We start from the raw sequence: 22722 nt of genomic DNA, 5'->3' as shown, positions 1-22722 counted from the left end.
CTCGTGGAAGAGAGCTCGCATCAACGGTGTTTCCCTGCTCCGCATCGCAACCATCTCCCTCCTCTGGCTTTGAGACTGAGCCCATGCAGCTGGGAGGGATTCGCATCTCGAATAAGGAGAGGGAACGGAGGATCACCAACCGCCTGTGCCTCTATTGCGGAGTTGCTGGACATTTTGTTAATTCATGTCCAGTAAAGCCAGAGCTCATCTGTAAGCGGAGGGCTACAGGTGAGCGCAACTACTCAAGTCTCTCCATCAAGGTCCTGTACTACTTTGTCGGTCCACCTACGCTGGACCGGTTCGGGTGCTACATGTAGTGCCTTGATAGACTCTGGGGCTGAGGGTTGTTTCATGGACGAAGCATGGGTTCGGAAACATGACATTCCTTTCAGAGAGTTAGATAAGCCTACGCCCATGTTCGCCTTAGATGGTAGTCATCTTCCCAGTATCAGATTTGAGACACTACCTTTAACCCTCACAGTATCTGGTAACCACAGTGAGACTATTTCTTTTTTGATTTTCCGTTCACCGTTTACACCTGTTGTTTTGGGTCATCCCTGGCTAGTATGTCATAATCCTTCTATTAATTGGTCTAGTAATTCTATCCTATCCTGGAACGTTTCTTGTCATGTGAAGTGTTTAATGTCTGCCATCCCTCCCGTTTCTTCTGTCCCTACTTCTCAGGAGGAACCTGGCGATTTGACAGGAGTGCCGGAGGAATATCATGATCTGCGCACGGTCTTCAGTCGGTCCCGAGCCAACTCCCTTCCTCCTCACCGGTCGTATGATTGTAGTATTGATCTCCTTCCGGGGACCACTCCTCCTCGAGGTAGACTATACTCTCTGTCGGCTCCCGAACGTAAGGCTCTCGAGGATTATTTGTCTGTGTCTCTTGACGCCGGTACCATAGTGCCTTCTTCTTCTCCGGCCGGGGCGGGGTTCTTTTTGTTAAGAAGAAGGACGGTACTCTGCGCCCTGCGTGGATTATCGAGGCTGAATGACATAACGGTTAAGAATCGTTATCCGCTTCCCCTTATGTCATCAGCCTTCGAGATTCTGCAGGGAGCCAGGTGCTTTACTAAGTTGGACCTTCGTAACGCTTACCATCTCGTGCGCATCAGAGAGGGGGACGAGTGGAAAACGGCGTTTAACACTCCGTTAGGGCATTTTGAGTACCGGGTTCTGCCGTTCGGTCTCGCCAATGCGCCAGCTGTTTTTCAGGCATTAGTTAATGATGTTCTGAGAGACATGCTGAACATTTTTGTTTTTGTCTATCTTGACGATATCCTGATTTTTTCTCCGTCACTCGAGATTCATGTTCAGCACGTTCGACGTGTTCTACAGCGCCTTTTAGAGAATTGTCTCTACGTAAAGGCTGAGAAGTGCTCTTTTCATGTCTCCTCCGTTACTTTTCTCGGTTCCGTTATTTCCGCTGAAGGCATTCAGATGGATTCCGCTAAGGTCCAAGCTGTCAGTGATTGGCCCGTTCCAAGGTCACGTGTCGAGTTGCAGCGCTTTTTAGGTTTCGCTAATTTCTATCGGCGTTTCATTCGTAATTTCGGTCAAGTTGCTGCCCCTCTCACAGCTCTTACTTCTGTCAAGACGTGTTTTAAGTGGTCCGGTTCCGCCCAGGGAGCTTTTGATCTTCTAAAAGAACGTTTTACGTCCGCTCCTATCCTCGTTACTCCTGACGTCACTAGACAATTCATTGTCGAGGTTGACGCTTCAGAGGTAGGCGTGGGAGCCATTCTATCCCAGCGCTTCCAGTCTGACGATAAGGTTCATCCTTGCGCTTATTTTTCTCATCGCCTGTCGCCATCTGAGCGCAACTATGATGTGGGTAACCGTGAACTGCTCGCCATCCGCTTAGCCCTAGGCGAATGGCGACAGTGGTTGGAGGGGGCGACCGTTCCTTTGTCGTTTGGACAGACCATAAGAACCTTGAGTACATCCGTTCTGCCAAACGACTTAATGCCCGTCAAGCTCGTTGGGCGTTGTTTTTGCTCGTTTCGAGTTTGTGATTTCTTACCGTCCGGGTAGCAAGAACACCAAGCCTGATGCCTTATCCCGTCTGTTTAGTTCTTCTGTGGCTTCTACTGATCCCGAGGGATTCTTCCTTATGGGCGTGTTGTCGGGTTAACAGTCTGGGAATTGAAAGACAGGTTAAGCAAGCACTCACGCACACTGCGTCGCCGCTTGTCCTAGTAACCTCCTTTTCGTTCCTGTTTCCACTCGTCTGGCTGTTCTTCAGTGGGCTCACTCTGCCAAGTTAGCTGGTCATCCCGGTGTTCGAGGCACTCTTGCGTCTATTCGCCAGCGCTTTTGGTGGCCGACTCAGGAGCGTGACACGCGCCGTTTCGTGGCTGCTTGTTCGGACTGCGCGCAGACTAAGTCGGGTAACTCTCCTCCTGCCGGTCGTCTCAGACCGCTCCCATTCCTTCTCGACCATGGTCTCACATTGCCTTAGACTTCATTACCGGTCTGCCTTTGTCTGCGGGGAAGACTGTGATTCTGACGGTTGTCGATAGGTTCTCTAAGGCGGCACATTTCATTCCCTCGCTAAACTTCCTTCCGCTAAGGAGACGGCACAAATCATTATTGAGAATGTATTCAGAATTCATGGCCTCCCGTTAGACGCCGTTTCAGACAGAGGCCCGCAATTCACGTCACAGTTTTGGAGGGAGTTCTGTCGTTTGATTGGTGCGTCCGTCAGTCTCTCTTCCGGGTTTCATCCCCAGTCTAACGGTCAAGCAGAGAGGGCCAATCAGACGATTGGTCGCATACTACGCAGCCTTTCTTTCAGAAACCCTGCGTCTTGGGCAGAACAGCTCCCCTGGGCAGAATACGCTCACATTTCCTTCGTCTGCTACCGGGTTATCTCCGTTTCAGAGTAGTCTGGGTTACCAGCCTCCTCTGTTCTCATCCCAGCTTGCCGAGTCCAGCGTTCCCTCCGCTCAAGCGTTTGTCCAACGTTGTGAGCGCACCTGGAGGAGGGTGAGGTCTGCACTTTGCCGTTTTGAGAGCCGCCAATAAACGCAGGATTAAGAGTCCAAGGTATTGTTGCGGCCAGAGAGTGTGGCTTTCCACTCGCAACCTTCCTCTTACGACAGCTTCTCGTAAGTTGACTCCGCGGTTCATTGGTCCGTTCCGTGTCTCCCAGGTCGTCAATCCTGTCGCTGTGCGACTGCTTCTTCCGCGACATCTTCGTCGCGTCCATCCTGTCTTCCATGTCTCCTGTGTTAAGCCCTTTCTTCGCACCCCGTTCGTCTTCCCTCCCCCTCCCGTCCTTGTCGAGAGCGCACCTATTTACAAGGTACATAAGATCATGGACATGCGTTCTCGGGGACGGGGTCACCAATACCTAGTGGATTGGGAGGGTTACGGTCCTGAGGAGAGGAGTTGGGTTCCGTCTCGGGACGTGCTGGACCGTTCACTCATCGATGATTTCCTCCGTTGCCGCCAGGATTCCTCCTCGAGTGCGCCAGGAGGCGCTCGGTGAGTGGGGGGGTACTGTCATGTTTGTCATTTATTATCATGTCTTGTCCCTGTGCTCCCCATGCTATTCGTTTCCCTCTGCTGGTCTTATTTGGTTCCTTCCTCCTTCTATCCCTCTCTCTCCCTCCCTCTCTCACTCTCTCGCTCTCTCTTCTCTCTATCGTTCCGTTCCTGCTCCCAGCTGTTCCTATTCCCCTAATCATCATTTAGTCTTCCCACACCTGTTCCCGATCCTTTCCCCTGATTAGAGTCCCTATTTATTCCTTTGTGATCCGTTCCTGTCCCGTCGGTTCCTTGTATTGTATTCACCATGCTGTGATTGCGTTTCGCCCTGTCCTGTCGTGTTTTTGCTGTGATTGTGTATCGCCCTGTCCTGTCGTGTTTTTTTGCCTTCATCAGATGCTGCGTGTGAGCAGGTGTCTCTGTCGACTACGGCCTGCGCCTACCCGAAGCGACCTGCAGTCTGTGGCCGCTTCTCCAGTTATTTCCCCTCTACAAGTCTAGAGGATTTCTGTTATTCCGTTTTGGACTTAAATAAACTCTGTTTCTGTTAAGTCGCTTTTGGGTCCTCTTTCACCTGCATGACATATACACATTTCATCCGCCATGTGTTTTAATCTGTGGGGTGTCTGTGAATGGATTGGTGTTTTTAATTCACAGGATATCTTTTCATCTTTTTTAATTTTTTTTGTAATTCACAGTATCGCATCCCTCTCTGTGTTTCTATCCAGTTTCCAGCACGTGACCCTCCCCCAAACACACCATGGATTACAATTTCCCCCTGCAGAATGACTCCCATTCATAAAGCGCCGTCTCTCACCTGCTGTATACATCAGCACTGGGATTTCTGACAACAGAGCTCTGCACTCTGACAAAAAAACGAAGCAAAAGAATTTCCGCCACGGCTGGTGTTTTCGCATACATTGTTCTTGGCGTACCTCAGGGGTATGTTTCAGAACAGTTTTTTTTTCAAAGTGCTCCATTGAAAACCATTAATGTGTGGATGTTATCCTTTCATTCAAATGTGCTCGGTCAGCTGAAAATGACTGTATATGGCTGGCAGCTAAGAACCAGAACGAACACCTGTGCTGTAAGGGCCTCTTGAACCATTCCAGTAGATATACAAATGACTACATGTCTGCAGAAGGTTTCTCTGTCTGGATGGTAACAAATCAATGACTCTAACGACTATTGCCTCTTAGGCCATCACCCATCAAAATAGTTAAATGGTGTTTTGATTGCGATGCACTTCTCCTTTCCTCCTTTTGGCTCAGCGGTACCTGTTATTCTCAGAGTAAATTGCATGTCACTTTGCTGAGGATAAAAAGACTGTGGTTCTCTTACTCTCCAGCTGATTGTGTGTATATTTGTTAGTTGTTTAAGTGAATGAAAGGCCACATATTCAGCATGTGAAACAGGGGTGTAGCAAAGCAAAGCCCACTTACTTCCTACCATCCTGTATGGTCCAGTCCAGAGCAACACATTCACGTGATTGGGTGATGAGACACACACACACACACACACACACACACACACACACACACACACACACACACACACACACACACACACACACACACACACACACACACACACACACACACACACACACACACACACACACACACACACACACACACACACACACACACACACACACACACACACACACACACACACAGCCAGGGAGTCATCATGGGAACGGTGGGATTAAGACGTGGGCCGATCAAAACAAACACAGGCTGGGCATGGAGCGTCGCCAGGGGAACTGAAACAGACCACATGTACCTAACACTTACAGTGCCTATAGAAAGTCGACACCTCTTGAACCCTTTTCACATATTAATGATCTAATACCAGAAGTTGAGTAATTGTTGAAACAATAAAGCAGAATCACATGAAGACCTTGGATTTGTCTGGCCGAGTGCCTGTGCGCTCCAAAAATAACAAGCTGGGTTTTCTACATGAGATGGAAAAAGGAATCTATTCAAATAAAATAATTCTACACTAGCGAGCATAAGCTGAAGCCGCTGGTTGCAGGTTGCAGGTTGCAGGTTGCTTAGAGCCATACAGAGCTAGAGTGTTTTTAGTCAATGACAGTGTGTGAGAAAAAAGATGGGGTAGTTTAGTGGTTGGGCTAGACTGTATTCACTCCCATGTACACACTAACACTTATCAATTGTTAAGACATTGAATATCTTCCAGGTTGTTGTCAGTGTTACACTACCTCTACGTACATTATTTCCCTAAGCCAAGGACACTAAATCCATTAAACTCTAGTGCAAACCACAGGCTCCCTCTACTGTCAGAATCATAGAATATGGAAAACCCACAGAATGAGCAGGATTTCTTCACATAACAAGAGTCAGTGCCAAACCAAAAACATCCTCTGGTTGTTGGATCACTAAAAGTGAGAGACAAGTGAAATACATAATATATAGTACAGTAAAACACACCAACAAGCTAATGTACACAGTGTTGTTTCAATTCCTCTCCCAAGACATGTAATGCAGCATTTTTATCTGAGTTTGTCATTTTGATTGCTTGGTAGATTTACAAGTTAATTATTGCGGGGGTTCTAAGCTGACGTATGGAATTGTTTTAAGATGGACATACCATGAATGATTTAGCTATTTGATTTAGAATTTTAGGACCCCTTTAGGTATAAAAGAAAAATACAATACAAATGTTTGATACAATATTGAGTTTGGCCTTTTGAATAACACACTCTAGAAGATACAAGAAAGCTCAGGAAATATATATATAGATATTTGTTACACATATTTAACCCCTTTTTTAGGTAGCACAAAACTGCCTCCATACTTCCATTTATTTTTTAACCGGTACAGGTTACCTTCAGACGAGTCTCGTGACACTTGTGGGGGTCACATTAATTTGTAGCCCAAACTGTTCGGACGCTACAAACACAAGTTGGCATATCAACGGTACCAACTTCAGATGAGTCCTGTGGGGCATGTGGGGGTCGTAGAGCAAAACGAAGACCACAATCCTGTTTGTGAGACTCTAGTCTTTTTTTGTAACTCAGGCTTCTCTCTTTTCACTTTGTCATTACAGGCCAGTAATATGGAGTGAATGTAATGTTACCGGCAATGACTGGGGAGTTTGTTAGGAGCTAAAGAAATATGAAAGGAGCAAAGACCATGTAAAAAGTTAGAGGAAAACTCACCTCAGTCTTCAGAAACCTAACCCTGGGATAGGGTTTTATACTTTTGTTTATGCCAAAGACACACCCGAATGGCTTTTCAAGAGGTTTTGAATGTTCCTGAGGGGTCTAGTCTCAGTCCTGACTTAAATCTGTTTGTTTTTTGAAAGACAATGTATGAATATTGCTGTCCATCAATGATTGCCAACCAAATGTTGACAAAACAATGGATATATGTTGTGCAAAGTTGGTAGAATCTTATTCCAAATGATTCACAGCTGTAATGGCTGCCAAAGGTGCTTCCACCAAGTATTAACTCAGGGGGTAGAGGGTGGAGACTTATCCACCATTTCACTACACCCGCAATAACATCTGCTAAATATGTGTATGTGACCAATTTCAAATATGATATTTCAGAATATTTCATTCTTAATTTCTAAAATGTTCTATAACTTTATTTTACTTTGAAATGGAGAGTAGGTTGTGTAGGTAATAAATATAATTTAATACCTTTTTCGATTTTAAAGCAGCAAAATGTGAAAAAATAAAAGCTTATGGGGGTGTCGACTCTCTATAGGCCCTGTAAGTGTGAAGTACATGTGGTCTGTTTTAGTACCCCTGGCGACGCTCCAGACGGATTTACCAACAAGTGTACTCGAAGCATGTGGGGACCAACTGGCAAGTGTCTTCACTGACATTTTCAACCTCTCCCTGACCGAGTCTGTGATACCACCATAGTCCCTGTGCCCAAGGAAGAGAAGGTAACCTGCCTTAATGATTACCTTTCCCACCTGGACAAAAGGAACACCTATGTGAGAATGTTGTTCATTGTCTACAGCTCAGCGTTCAACACCATAGTGCTCACAAAGCTCATCACTAAACTAAGTACCCTGGGACTAAACACCTCCCTCTGCAACTGGATCCTGGACTTCCTGACGGGCCACAGCTGAAGGTAGGCAACAGCTGATCCTCAACACTGAGGTCTCTCAAGGGTGCGTGCTTAGTTACCTCCTGTACTCCCTGTTCACCCACGACTGTGTGGCCAAACACGATTCCAACATCATCATTAAGTTTGCTGACGACACAACAGTGGTAGGCCTGATTACAGACAACAATGAGACAGCCTATAGGGAGGAGGTTGGAGACCTGGCAGTCCTGGAAACCATATTCCTTTCCTTTCATTATTCTAGTCTCTCATTATTCATAGGTAGACGTTTGACGTGGCAAGGAGGTGGCTTTCATTTCACTAGAACAGAAACAGAAACAGAAACTTAGACACGGGACATATAAAGACCTGTGTTCTAGGAAGCCATCACATTAAGGTTATTCCCTACTCTGGTTATTAAACGGCTCTGAACTTGTCAATCAAGTCCAGCACAAGCAGTCAAAAATGTATGCTAATTATAGTCCAGGCGAAGAAGTTAAATGTAGGATGATGGCCAGGATGATGAACTCGAAGGATTCAGGATTGGAACGAGGATATGGAAACGACTCCCAGATCACAAAGCGTACATACTTCCATCAGCCAGATTCCTATACTGACTCAGTGAGCACAGAGAGAACCGCACATGTGAGAAACAGGTGAGTCAACAAGGACAATTATTGGGTTGTCATTCTGTTGTTGACCAAGATTATACTTTTGAATGTATAACTCAAGGAGAATACTGATCTGACTTTTATAATATTATTAAAAAAAGACTAAAACATAATTCCATTATCATGCTCCAACAGGAAGTGGAATGGGGGTTCCAAGACATTCCAGAAAGGACCTTATTCCCGTAAGACAACATTTCAAATCTATTAAATCAATGAAAAAACTAACCCCAGGTACACTGTTTATTTGTTTTGTAAAGGATGCAACAGCAAATCCACTATAATCTAAAACATTTATCTGAAAACCGACCATGATATAGATGATGCAGTGCCTTCAGAAAGTGTTCATACCCATCGACTTTCTCAAACTTTTGTTGTGTTACAGCCTGGATATAAAATGGATTAAATTCAGTTTTTTTTGTCACTGACCTACAAACAGTACCTCATAATGTCAAAAGTGGTAGTATGTTTTTAGAAAATGTTACAAATGAATTAAAAATGAAAAGCTGAAATGTCTTGAGTCAATAGGTATTGTAAAAACTATTGGTTGCTAAATCCGGAGAAATGATGGACCATGTAAAAATCAGACTAAAAGGACCACGTAAAAACGGTTGGCTGGTGGTATGCTCTCACCAGTCTGAGTGGTCGGCTGTGAATGCCCTCACCCGCTATATACTTATAACTGATTGGTTCAGTCCTCACACACACACACACACACACACACACACACACACACACACACACACACACACACACACACACACACACACACACACACACACACACACACACACACACACACACACACACACACACACACACACACACACACACACACACACACACACACACACGTAGACACAGCTGTTTCCATTTGAAGATGTTTATAGGATTTTGGTCATCCGAATTACTTGGAGTCTTATTGTTGTGGTTCTATAAAACAAAGATATGCACACATGTAAACAGTATTAGTTCAAAGTTATCACTATGCAATTTACATATCTGCACCTGAATAAACGGCAAATGGCATAACACTTGTCCATAAAGGGCTATAAATAATAATTCCCTGTCTTAGGTCAGTTAGGATCATCACTTTATTTTAAGAATGTGAAATGTCAGAATAATAGTAGAATTGATTTATTTAAACTTTTATTTATTTTATCACATTCCCAGTGGGTCAGAAGTTTACATACACTCAATTAGTATTTGGTAGCATTGCCTTTAAATTGTTTAACTTGGGTCAAAGTTTGTAGGCCTCCTTGCTCGCACACGCTTTTAAAAATATGTCCACACATTTTCTATAGGGTTGACGTCAGGGCTTTGTGATGGCCACTCCAATACCTTGACTTTGTTGTCCTTAAGCCATTTTGCCACAACTTTGGAAGTATGCTTTGGAAGTATGCATTGTCAATTTGGAAGACCCATTTGCGACCAAACTTTTACTTCCTGACTGATGTCTTGAGATGTTGCTTCAATATATCCACATAATGTTCCTCCCTCATGATGCCATCTATTTTGTGAAGTGCATCAGTCATTTTATCATCAGTTTCTCTCAGCCAATCATCAGTGGTTTGTGTAAGTGCTCTGCTTGTTGATTGTCCTTCCCCATAACCGTGCTAAAAGTCTGTTTGTTTACTGTGAAATAGCATTGTATCTGGTCAAACCCGATCCAGCAGGTTTGCAAGCAGAGTAAAACAAAATTAACAAAACTGATGTATCAGGACAGGACAGCGGAGTCAATCACCACCTTCCGGAGACACCTGAAACCCCACCTCTTTAAGGAATACCTAGGATAGGATAAGTAATCCCTCTCACCCCACCCCCTAAGTTTTAGATGCACTATTGTTAAGTGACTGTCCCACTGGATGTCAAATGTAAATGTAAATGTGATTTAACCAGGTGGCAGTTGAGAACACCTTTATTTAACCAGATTAGTTGTATTTAACCAGTAGGCCAGTTGAGAACACCTTTAGTTAACCAGGTGGCTATTGAAGAGGCTAGTTGAGAACACCTTTATTTAACCAGGTAGGCTAAAACACCTGACTTAAATGTAAATGTAAATTTATTTAACCAGGTAAAGAACACCTTTATTTAACCAGGTTTTGATTTAAACCAGGTAGGCCAGTTGAGAACACCTTTATTTAACCAGATAGTTGAGAACACCTTTATTTAACCAGGTAGGCCAGTTGAGAACACCTTTATTTAACCAGGTAGGCTAGTTGAGAACACCTTTATTTAACCAGGTAGGCTAGTTGAGAACACCTTTATTTAACCAGGTAGGAGAACACCTTTAGGTTTTATTTAACCAGGTAGAACACCTTTATTTAACCAGGTAGGCTAGAGAACACCTTGAGGCTAAGAACACCTTTATTTAACCAGGTTTTTAAACCAGGTAGGCTAGTTGAGAACACCTTTATTTAACCAGGTAGGCTAGTTGAGAACACCTTTATTTAACCAGGTAGGCTAGTTGAGAACACCTTTATTTAACCAGGTAGGCTAGTTGAGAACACCTTTATTTAACCAGGTAGGCTAGTTGAGAACACCTAGTTGTTGAGAACAAGTTCTCATTTGCAACTGCGACCTGGCCACGATAAAGCAAAGCAGTTCGACACAAACAACGACACAGAGTTACACATGGAATAAACAAAACATACAGTCAATAATACAGTAGAAATATCTATATACAGCATCTGCAAATGAGGTAGGATAGGAGAGGTAAGGCAATAAATAGGACATGGTGGCAAAGTAATTACAATACAGCAATTCAACACGGGAATGGTAGGATGTACAGAAGATGACATAGGGTGAATGCACCAATTTGTAAGTCGCTCTGGATAAGAGCGTCTGCTAAATGACTTAAATGTAAATGTAAATGTAATCTTTCAGGACCTATTCAGGCCGTCGGTAGATCCACCCAATACAAACATTAAATTATTGTGTACTCACTCCTGCCTGCTATATTGAACTATTTGCCGAAAACAATTAACCGATTCTCGGAAGACATTCGCTCTGCTAATCGTCAGCAGGAGGAGAACAATTAACTTTTTGTCCTGAATACAAAGTATTTTGTTTGGGGTAAATGCAATACAACACATTACTGAGTTCCAATCCTCATATTTTCAAGCTTAGTGGTGGCTACATCATGTTATGGGTATGCTTGTAATCATTAAAGACTGGTGAGTTTTTCAGAATAAAAAAAGAAACGTAATGGAGCTAAGCACAGGCAAAATCCTATTGGAAAACCTGGTTCAGTCTGCTTTCCACAAGACACTGCAAGATTAATTCACCTTTCAGCAAGATAATAACCTAACATGAATGGCCAAATAAACACGAGTTCCTTACCAAGAAGACAGCAAAAATTCCTGAAGGGAGGTTGAATATTTATCTAATCAAGATATGTTAGTGTTTTATTTTTCATGATTTATTTGACAAATGTTAGACTTTCTCTTCCACTTTGACATTACAGAGTTATTTAACAAGGCAAGTCAGTTAGAACAAATTCTTAATTACAATGACAACCTAGGAACAGTGGGTTAACTGCCTTGTTCAGGGGCAGAACCAGATTTTTACCTTGTCAGCTGAGGGATTCAATCTAGCAACCTTTCAGTTACTGGCCCAACGCTCTAACCACTAAGGTACCTGACGCCCCAGGTAGCTTAGAATTGAATTTTAGCTTAAATCTTATACTTATTTTTTATTTTTTATAATTAAATCCATTTTAATCCCAATTTGTAACATCAAGGGGTGTAAATACTTTCTGAAAGCAATGTATTTCAAGAACTGCACCATAAGCAGGTTTGATATGGTAAAGTGTACCTAAAAATATAGGAAGTAATGGTACAAGAGTGGGGTTGGGAATTATGCTAACCTGAGATTTCAATGTACCTGAAAAACACCTTTAATGCAGGGAGGAATGGTTCCAGGAGTGCTTCATTAGAAGACACCATACAAAGAGGAAAATAAAGGAATACATCTGCTCTGCATGACACAAGTTGCAGAACTACACGAGGTGAGAGAGTAAAGATTTGTCGCAAAATATACAGTACAGTTCAAACGTTTGGACACACCTACTCATTCAAGGGTTTTTCTTTTTTTTCCTATTTTCTACATTGTAGAATAATAGTGAAGACATCAAAACTATGAAATAACACATGGAATCATGTAGTAACCAAAAAAGTGTTAAACAAATCAAAATTGATTTAATATTTGAGATTCTTCAAAGTAGCCACCCTTTGCCTTGATGACAGCTTTGCACACTCTTGGCATTCTCTCAACCAACTTCATGAGTTAGTAACCTGGAATGCATTTCAGTTAACAGTTGTGCCTTGTTAAAAGTTCATTTGTGGAACTAATTTCCTTCTTAATGCATTTGAGACAGTCAATTGTGTTGGGACAAGGAAGGGGTGGTATACAGAAGATAGTCCATATAGTCCTATTTGGTAAAATACCAAGTCCATATTATGGCAAGAACAGCTCAAATAAGCAAAGAGAAATCACAGTCCATCATTATTTTAAGACATGAAGGTAAGTCAGATTGCAGCCCAAATAAATGTTTCAGAGTTCAAGTAACAGACACATCTCAACATCAACTGTTCAGAGGAGACAGCATGAATCAGGCCTTCATGATCGAATTGCTGCAAAGAAACCACTACTAAAGGATGCCAATAAGAAGAAGAGACTTGCTTGTACCAAGAAACACAGGCAATGGACATTAGACCGGTGAAAATCTGTCCTTTAGTCTGATGTAGTCCAAATTTGAGATTTTTGGTTCCAACCGTCGTGTCTTTGTGAGACAGAGTAGGTGAATGGATGATCTCCGCATGTGTGGTTCCCACAGTGAAGCATGGAGGAGGAGGTGTGATGGTGTGGGGATGCTTTGCTGGTGATACTGTCAAGGATGTATTTAGAATTCAAGGCACACTTAACCAGCATGGCTACCACAGAATTTTGCAGTGATACGCCATCCCATCTGGTTTGCCCTTAGTGGGACTATCATTTCAACACGACAATGGCCCAACACACCTCCAGGTGGTGTAAGGGCTATTTGACCAAGATGGAGAGTGATGGAGTGCTGCATCAGATGACCTGGCCTCTACAATCACCCGACCTCAACCCAATTGAGATGGTTTGGGATGAGTTGGACCACAGAGGGAAGGAAAAACATCCAACAGGTGCTCAGCATATGTGGGAACTCCTTCAAGACTGTTGGAAAAGCATTCCGGGTGAAGCTGGTTGAGAGAATGCCAAGAGTGCAAAGCTGTCATCAAGGCAAATGGTGGTTACTTTGAAGAATCTCAAATATAAAATATATTTTGATTTGTTTAACACTTTTTTTGGTTGCTACATGATTCCATATGTGTTATTTCATAGTTTTGATGTCTTAACTATTATTTTCAATGTAGAAAATAGAAAAAAAAACTTGAAAGAGTAGGTGTGTCCAAACTTTTGACTGGTACTGTACATTGTTGAAACACTTTATAATGTAGCTTCCACAATATCATACAAAATAATTATATTCATTTGACATAGGTGACACTTCAACAGCACACAAAATCCCAAGCTGTTTGTTAAAGATGATTGTGATTGACCTACAACCATTGTCCATTGTTGAAGACAAAGGTATCTGCGCTGTTATGAGGGCCATTGAGCCCACACCGGAAATTTCACGAGTGACATCCAAAGACCTACGCTTACAACTTCTTCAAATGTATAAAGAGACTAAAGAGATGGTGAAAAAAGAATTGGCTTCATCAGATGACATTTCGTTGACATCAGAATTGTGGGTTTCAAGAGCTGAAGTATCTTTTGTGACGGTGACCTGTCACTATCTAGGCAAAGACTGGCATCTGAAGTCCCATGTGTTGGAAACAGCCAATTTACCTGATGAACATACTCCAAAAAACATAGTAGACCAGTTGCTGAAGATCGCAAAAGCATGGGGCATTAAAGACAAAATCCATACCGTTGTCATGGAAGGAGGAACAACCATGAAAGACGAAGTCTCAAAAGCTGGATGGACACACATCTCTTGTCTTGCTTATACTTTGGACTTGGTGTTCAAGGACGTCCTAGAAAAATATCCTGGACTTAAAACTCTGCTGAAAAAGTCCCAGAATGTTGTGAGGTTCTTCCACTGTGACATCAAGGCAGAACAAAAACTCAAGGAGTACCAACTGAAGCTAAAGTTGCCTGAAGGTGTACTGATCCAGTCTGTTGGTAACGGCTGGCTCTCTTCACTCAGCATGCTGGAGCGATTTGTAGAACAGCACCAGGCCATTGCAGCTGTGCTCCTTCAGAGGCTTGAGTACAACCTATGGCTTGCAGACGAAGAAATAAAGACAATCATCGATGTCATAGACGCACTTCAGCCTTTCAAAAAGGCAACAAAAGAAATGCCAAGAGCGAGATATGAATCCATATCATTTATCATTCCACTTATGAACCGATGTCAGAGAGATATTGAAAAGTTGGCACAAAACGGTAACGAGGTAGCATTCGGTCTGGCCAAAATGTGTGAATGGCATTTTTGCAATGTCAAGCTCAACCGCTGGCTTACAGTTAGCACAGTCCTGGACCCAAGATTCAAGAAGCTCCTACTCTCTGATGATAACAAAGTCCAGTTATCCAGAAGACAAATGCTCAAAGCAATGGATGACATCAGCACAAGCGCAGTGTCTGCTCCAGTTGGTTCTGGCAAACAATCACACTTTGATTGTGACTTTATGAGGTATGTCAAAGAGAGACCCATCACAATGTTTCAGAGCCCCCTGAAATGGTGGAGGGTCAACAAAGACTTAGTGGATCTAAAAAGGATTGCACATAAATACCTTGGCGTTGTTTGCACAGCAATACCACTGGAGAGAGTTTTCGCCAAAGAAGAGAGCAATGTCTTCTGTAACAGGCGAAGCTGCTTAGAAACGGAAAATGTCAATATGGTACTATTTCTAAACAGCAACTGTTCTACAACAATGTAGCAACCCACTGGGGGGGAAAAACTAGTTGAATCAACATTGTCTCCATGTCATTTCAATCTACGTGATGACGTTGAATCAAAGCGGAAAACTGATTGGATTTGCAAAAAGTAATAGACGTGACATTTTATATTTTTTTTCACCCAATCTTTAACCTTAATCCAATGGCATGGTGAATGTGTTTGTTGATTTCACTTTAGTTGACAACTCAACCAAATGTAAATCAAAACAAGACTTTGAATTGACGTCTGTGCCCACTTGGAACACACCAATGACAAAAGTACTCTTTCAATTATAAAGCAACCTGAGATTATATATATATATATAAAATACTGTAACAATATGTGATGATCATGTGTTTATATAAACTACAAAGTAAACATAACTGTCAATTACCTAACACAGAATTATATTTAAAACATTACAACATAAACATTAGAACCTGATCAACCTTTAATCGAGAGAAGAAAACGATAACACTGAAAACACAGATTACGCCTGGCACCTGGTGGAAAAGATAACACTTTATGCCACCTGGTGGAAAAGACAACACTTTATGCCACCTGGTGGAAAAGATAACACTTTATGCCACCTGGTGGAAAAGACAACACTTTATGCCACCTGGTGGAAAAGATAACACTTTATGCCACCTGGTGGAAAAGATAACACTTTATGCCACCTGGTGGAAAAGATAACACTTTATGCCACCTGGTGGAAAAGATAACACTTTATGCCACCTGGTGGAAAAGACAACACTTTATGCCACCTGGTGGAAAAGACAACACTTTATGCCACCTGGTGGAAAAGACAACACTTTATGCCCCCTGGTGGAAAAGACAACACTTTATGCCCCCTGGTGGAAAAGACAACACTTTATGCCACCTGGTGGAAAAGATAACACTTTATGCCACCTGGTGGAAAAGACAACACTTTATGCCACCTGGTGGAAAAGACAACACTTTATGCCCCCTGGTGGAAAAGATAACACTTTATGCCACCTGGTGGAAAAGACAACACTTTATGCCCCCTGGTGGAAAAGACAACACTTTATGCCACCTGGTGGAAAAGATAACACTTTATGCCCTCTGGTGGAAAAGACAACACTTTATGCCACCTGGTGGAAAAGATAACACTTTATGCCACCTGGTGGAAAAGACAACACTTTATGCCCCCTGGTGGAAAAGACAACACTTTATGCCACCTGGTGGAAAAGACAACACTTTATGCCCCCTGGTGGAAAAGACAACACTTTATGCCACCTGGTGGAAAATATAACACTTTTTCATGTGCAACAGGCAAGATACATTCTCTTTCAGTATGATACTGGATGAAAACAAAATGACACACAAGATAACCAATTTTGGGGGTTTGGGGGATAAGATGAGAGTCACAAGAGGTAGATGTTTAATGCAGCTCTTTTCAGTTTTACCTTGAGCTTCCTGCATTGAAAATCTGATTGTTACCTTTGGGTTGAGTAAATCTTGACTCAAAATAATGTCACATAGTCATATTGTATAGTCATATTGTTTGTACCAAGAATAAATATGAAGTGATGTTTGTTTACATTTATCAAATATTCTGTCTGCTAAGCTATATAAAAACATGTCCATTTTTACATTTTCATCAATAAATGTACATGTTACATTTATCTCAATGCATTCCTCTGTCTTTATTCCAGTATAGGACAGTTGAAAGGACTGTTTTAACTTATTTAACTAAATGCCAACTATAGGCTGAATATCCACAATATGCAAGTCTTGTCAACCAGTAGAAGAAATACATTTTGTACATGACAAAATGGTTGATCTCTATGCTTTTGAGGGAAGTAAAGACAAACATCATAAAGAAATAGAGTTTGATAGATGTGTTTATAGATAAGAGTCATTTGTTACATCTACTACAGTAAGCTACTGTATGTCCGGCTTGACCTCAGTGGCACCAACCTTTGAGTGATCAGTGTTGTAGATCCTGGGTATCATCTGCCATTTTGGGCTGAAGATTGAAAAAAAAAGAGCAATCAAACAATTAAGTAAACAGGAATAAAAGCAATTTTGGGTTGTTAGGTTCTAAATAAACGGACGACTAGGAAAAGCTCTAACCAAGTTTATTCACCCACTGAGTCAAACAGCTGCAAAGACAAAGACATGTTTCCACAAGTACATACATTTCTACCCTCTACTGAGCAGAGTCAAATCCTTGCACATCTAAACAGCCAATACATCTCTGTTGCTAGGCAGGAACTTAAGTGATGTGTGTAATAAACTGTTCCTTCTCCCATCATGTGACCTGACCTCACCTCAGCCCACATTCCTCATTAATCCACAGCTAATGACCCTTATCAGTGACCGCAGCCATGTAATTGCCTTTTCCCGTACTTAGTAACTATCCAGGCCCATGGCTCTATTCCAACCTCCATTGACCCCACCATATACATATCACTACTTCAAATTATAGCCCAACAGGGTCTTAAAGTTGACTAGTTAAAAATGCACATCATCTCATGAGAAGAAGTGGCATCTTACTGGCTGAAACTGCAGTCTGCTCCATATGGCCAGTCAGGTTCTTGGGACACATCATCAACCCTGGGATATGGGGACGTCTACACTTAGGGCCTATATAGAGCATGAGCACGTCTCAGAGGGAGCATTTCACAAAACGAAAGCCATTGGACATGTACAGTAACTCTGTGCCAGCATCTACTTCACTACTGTGTTATGAAGAACAATTGAATGTTTCCCTTGTACAAACATCCTATTCAACTTTAGTCCAGTCCCACTGAAAGTGACATCCTCCAGCAGGCAAAGTGATGCTTCCATTCTCACCACTGATGCAAAATCCCCTGTTGTAGAATGGGCAGACTTGAAGTCTTCTGGGGGGTGTTCCAATGAACAGGGTACTCCAGGGGGTACTCCCAGTCATTGTAGTCCACTGATTGATTGGACAAAGACAAAACAGATGACTACTTTCACTAGTCAACGTCCATACTCTAATTGGCCCACACTGTAATGGAAAACTATAATTTATTTTGGTAATTCGGGGTATTATGTAAACACATTACCTAGCAGCCAACCTAAAAGCACCGATCCCTTGTAATTACTGTAAAATACTGTGAAATACAAACCCCATCTCCCCTCAATGAATTTCATTCATCTATTCATTCAATGCAAATACAGCAGCCTAAACTATTTTTTTACAGTACAATACAGTTAATTTTACAGTATTGTATTATGTCATTACACAGTTACTTGCTTTGAGATTGTATTAGGATTACAGTAGCTGTACTGAAATATCAGATACAGTCAATTACTTGCCAATGAGCTGCCTGTAAATTACTGACAATTTCAGGGCAAACCCTTTACACTGTATGATTCTATTCAATGTGACCCCTATCACGCCTCATAGTTGTACCATACCGTGATATCTCATTCCAGAGGGGGGTAGAAACCTAGTGGAAAAAGGATCATAGTTGCACTTGTTGGACACCCTTGAATCTCTCCTGTGCCCATGGAGGAACCTGCATGTGTAGCCATTCCTGCACTGTCTGCATATCCAGAACCTGCACACATGGTTGGGTAGGTTACTTTCTAAATGTAATCTGTTACAGTTACTAGTTACCTTTCACAAATTGTAATCAGTAATGTAACTTTTGGATTACCCAAACTCAGTAACGGAATCTGATTACATTCCATTACTTTTAGATGGTGTAATATTCATATGTGTAAACATACTGAATTGTAATTGGATGCATTTTACCGCCATATCATACTGTGCTATGATTGGTTAAGACCACCCAAATGGTTAGGTCACAGGCAGTTTGATAGGTGAACATGCCAGTTATAGCTAATAAAGAGCTACGTTAAGAAATATCCTGTAGTACTGCATTTGATTATTTTCTACAAAGTGTGCAAAACAAGACAGATGACTTCTCCCTTAAGAGGCATTAGAAGAAGACAAAAAATGTATGTTACCAATTGAAAGACATTTGCAGGATAAATCAATGTTAAAGTTTACATAGCTGGTCATATATGGATGTTAAAATGTAGTTTATGGGTTGGTTATGTAGGCTTCTTCTAACCCATCGCTTTCTACTACATATAATAATATGATTAAATTATATATTTACATTAAAAACAAAAGTCTATCAGAATTCCAGTCATTACAATAAATGTTATACCCCTTGATCTTCAAGACTAGGACTTGGACATATGTATAAGTATAGATTAGCCAAATTGTTTTACCTGGGCATAACCCCAAAAATAAGGACTTATTAGCCAGCCCTACTCTGTTGTTTATGATTTTGTTGTCATAGAAGACTGAATGGCATGCTTTGCCAAGAGTGTGCAAAGCTTTCATTAAGGCAAAAGGGGGCTACTTTGAAGAATATAAAATATAAAATATATTCAGCTAGCTGCATTAGGTATTGCAGTGCATCTCCTCCTCATGGACTGCACCAGATTTGTCAGTTCTTGCTGTGAGATGTTACCCCACTCTTCCACCAAGGCACTTGCAAGTTCCAGGACATTTCTGGGGGGGAATGGCCCTAGCCCTCACCCTCCGATCCAACAGGTCCAAGACGTGCTCAATGGGATTGAGATCCAGGCTCTTCGCCGGCCATGGCAGAACACTGACATTCCTGCCTAGCAGGAAATCACGCACAGAACGAGCAGTATGGCTGGTGGCATTGTCATAATAGAGGGTCAGGATGAGCTTGCAGGAAGGGAACCACATGAGGGAGGAGGATGTCTTCCCTGTAATGCACAGCGTTAAGATTGCCTGCAATGACAACAAGCTCAGTCCGATGATGCTGTGACACACCGCCCCAGACCATGACTGAGCCCCCCCACCACCACCAAATCGATTTAAAAGTAATCGTCGAAGTAGTCATCTAGTTTTTCAATAGTATCGGTAATCTGATTACAGTATTTTTGCTGGTAATGTAACGGATTACAGTTACCGTTTTTCTGTAATCCTTTATAATATGTTACTCCCCAACCCTGCCTGTCTCTCCTATCTGTCACCGTGGCAGCTTGGAGAAGAGGAATATGAAATAAGGGAAATTAGGCATTTTACTAAATCAATTAATACAGTCATCGTTTATATATGATTTAATAGGCTACCCTAGTGCTTTTAGGCTTCAAGTGTTTCATCATTCGAGTATTTCAAGTGTAGCTTTTTTCGATATCAGTTACGTAACGTTTGCCTAGACTAGCCTACTCAACAAGCAGACATCACAAAGTGAGCCAGTTGAAACATAATTTAACTCTTCATTGTCTTTCAAATTGTGTAGCCTAAGCATATGTTTAATTTCAATAACATAATTTATGGCGTTCTTACTTATCATTTCGAAGATTCAACACAACGAACAGTTTTAGCTCCTTCGTTCGAATACAACCTAGTGAAAGGTACATCGAATCGATGCACCGAATGTCTGAATGCTGTGAGTGTTGTATCAGTGTACTCAATGTCACACTCTACTTGTCGCTAGGGAGCAGTAGATACTAATACCAGCAGCGCCGACTCAGAGACTCATGCACAGATAACAGGGCCGGTGTCAGAACGAAATAGTTGGATGGCCCTTTGGGGGCACGTTTTTTTCCACAGGACCTCCTATGTGTGCATATCATAGGCAGCTTTTGGAGTGTCTTGTTTGGGGAAGTTTACAATTTATCCTACGATCTGGGTGAAAGTTATGGTCGTTGTCATAGGTGCATTTTTGTGGAACATTTTCATTTCAATAATAACATTTTCATATCTCAAAATCACTGTCACGTGGTTAACCATACAGATCTGAAGTAAAGTGTGAAGGAAAAAAACAGCTACGGCTAGAACACCAGCCTCTGTCATATGGACACCGATACACTGTGGTCCATTTAAGTGATAATGCCCGAGAAGCCAGTGTTTGGAGGATATTTTGGCAGGGTGTTGTTAGGCCTGAGACCGGCTTAGAGGGCATTATCACTTTTAGACAACGGGGTTACCAACATATTCAAATAATGATTGACATATTTTCATTAAAAACGTTATTTGGATTCATTTATTCATACCATTTATCCTTCCACAAGATATAGTCCCGACACACATCTAGGGTTGCTAGAGACGCGACCCAGTCGTTCAGTCCTTTTGTTCTGTATCTAATGACGCGACCCAGTGGTTCAGTCTTTTTGTTCTGTATCTAATGACGCGACCCAGTGGTTCAGTCTTTTTGTTCTGTATCTAATGACGCGACCCAGTCGTTCAGTCCTTTTGTTCTGTATCTAATGACGCGACCCAGTCGTTCAGTCTTTTTGTTCTGTATCTAATGACGCGACCCAGTCGTTCAGTCTTTTTGTTCTGTATCTAATGACGCGACCCAGTAGTTCAGTCTTTTTGTTCTGTATCTAATGACGCGACCCAGTCGTTCAGTCTTTTTGTTCTGTATCTAATGACGCGACCCAGTCGTTCAGTCTTTTTGTTCTGCATCTATGGACGCGACCCAGTCGTTCAGTCTTTTTGTTCTGTATCTATGGACGTGACCCAGTCGTTCAGTCTTTTTGCTTCATCTAATGATGCCAACCAGTCGTTCAGTCTTTTTGTTCTGCATCTATGGACGCGACCCAGTCGTTCAGTCTTTTTGTTCTGCATCTAATGACGCGACCCAGTCGTTCAGTCTTTTTGTCTGTATCGATGGACGCGACCCAGTCGTTCAGTCTTTTTGTCTGTATCTATGGACGCGACCAAGTCGTTCAGTCTTTTTGTCTGTATCTATGGACGCGACCAAGTCGTTCAGTCTTTTTCTATGGACCTGTATCTAGTCATTTTGGTCCCATTACCATACCAAGTCGTTCAGTCTTTTTGTTCTGTATCTATGGCTAGCTCGCGACCAGACGTTTGTTCTAAATGTTCCAGTCTTTTTTGTCTGTCACCAACTACGATGGATGTTCTAAATGTACCATTACCATACTGTCGTTCAGTCATTTTGTTCTAAATGTCTCATTACCATACTGGCAACGTTCTTATCCTTTGCTTGCTAGCTCGCCAACTACAGCTAACTTACAGTAGTTTGTTCTAAATGTTCCATTACCATACTGCCAACGTTCCTATCCTTTGCTTGCTAGCTCACCAACTACAGCTAACTTACAGTCATGTCAAAAAGTGCAACCAGAATAACAGCAAAGTAGCCGCATGTGCATTTATTTAAGTTGTTTTCTAGTGACATTTATTTGGATACATCCATAACAATTAGCTAAATACATTTTATTGATTGATTGATTGAGTGATAGAACTCAGAGATAGCCTATAGGCCAATGCAGCAGTAGGCCTATAACTTCCATCTTCAACTAAGTAAAATACATAAGCCTAAAGCAGACAGAAAAAAACGTACAAAATATTCTGATCAAAATTCTGGTTCTTTCAAACACATTCAACACTCGACTCCGCCTGTCTGCCTCCCTTTCTATCTGTCTTGACGTGAACTATTGCAAGCGAACTTGCAACATTGTATAAACTAGACTATTCGGGGCC

At 42.0% G+C, this 22722-nt stretch overlaps 1 protein-coding gene across 1 annotated transcript; it reads left to right on the top strand.

The window, feature by feature from the left end:
* Nucleotides 1–7968: 7968 nt before the first annotated feature.
* si:ch211-152f22.4 lies at nucleotides 7969–16852 on the top strand. Its single transcript, XM_046355283.1, has 4 exons — nucleotides 7969–8239; nucleotides 8390–8436; nucleotides 12159–12260; nucleotides 13781–16852. The coding sequence occupies exon 4, from the start codon at nucleotides 13825–13827 to the stop codon at nucleotides 15223–15225; it is 1401 nt and encodes a 466-aa protein (XP_046211239.1). The 5' UTR covers nucleotides 7969–8239; nucleotides 8390–8436; nucleotides 12159–12260; nucleotides 13781–13824; the 3' UTR covers nucleotides 15226–16852.
* The last annotated feature ends 5870 nt before the right edge of the window (nucleotides 16853–22722 follow it).

The sequence above is a fragment of the Oncorhynchus gorbuscha genome, linkage group LG07 (genome assembly GCF_021184085.1).
Source record: "Oncorhynchus gorbuscha isolate QuinsamMale2020 ecotype Even-year linkage group LG07, OgorEven_v1.0, whole genome shotgun sequence".
NCBI lineage: Eukaryota > Metazoa > Chordata > Actinopteri > Salmoniformes > Salmonidae > Oncorhynchus > Oncorhynchus gorbuscha.
This window is presented reverse-complemented; position numbering and strand designations above follow the sequence as displayed.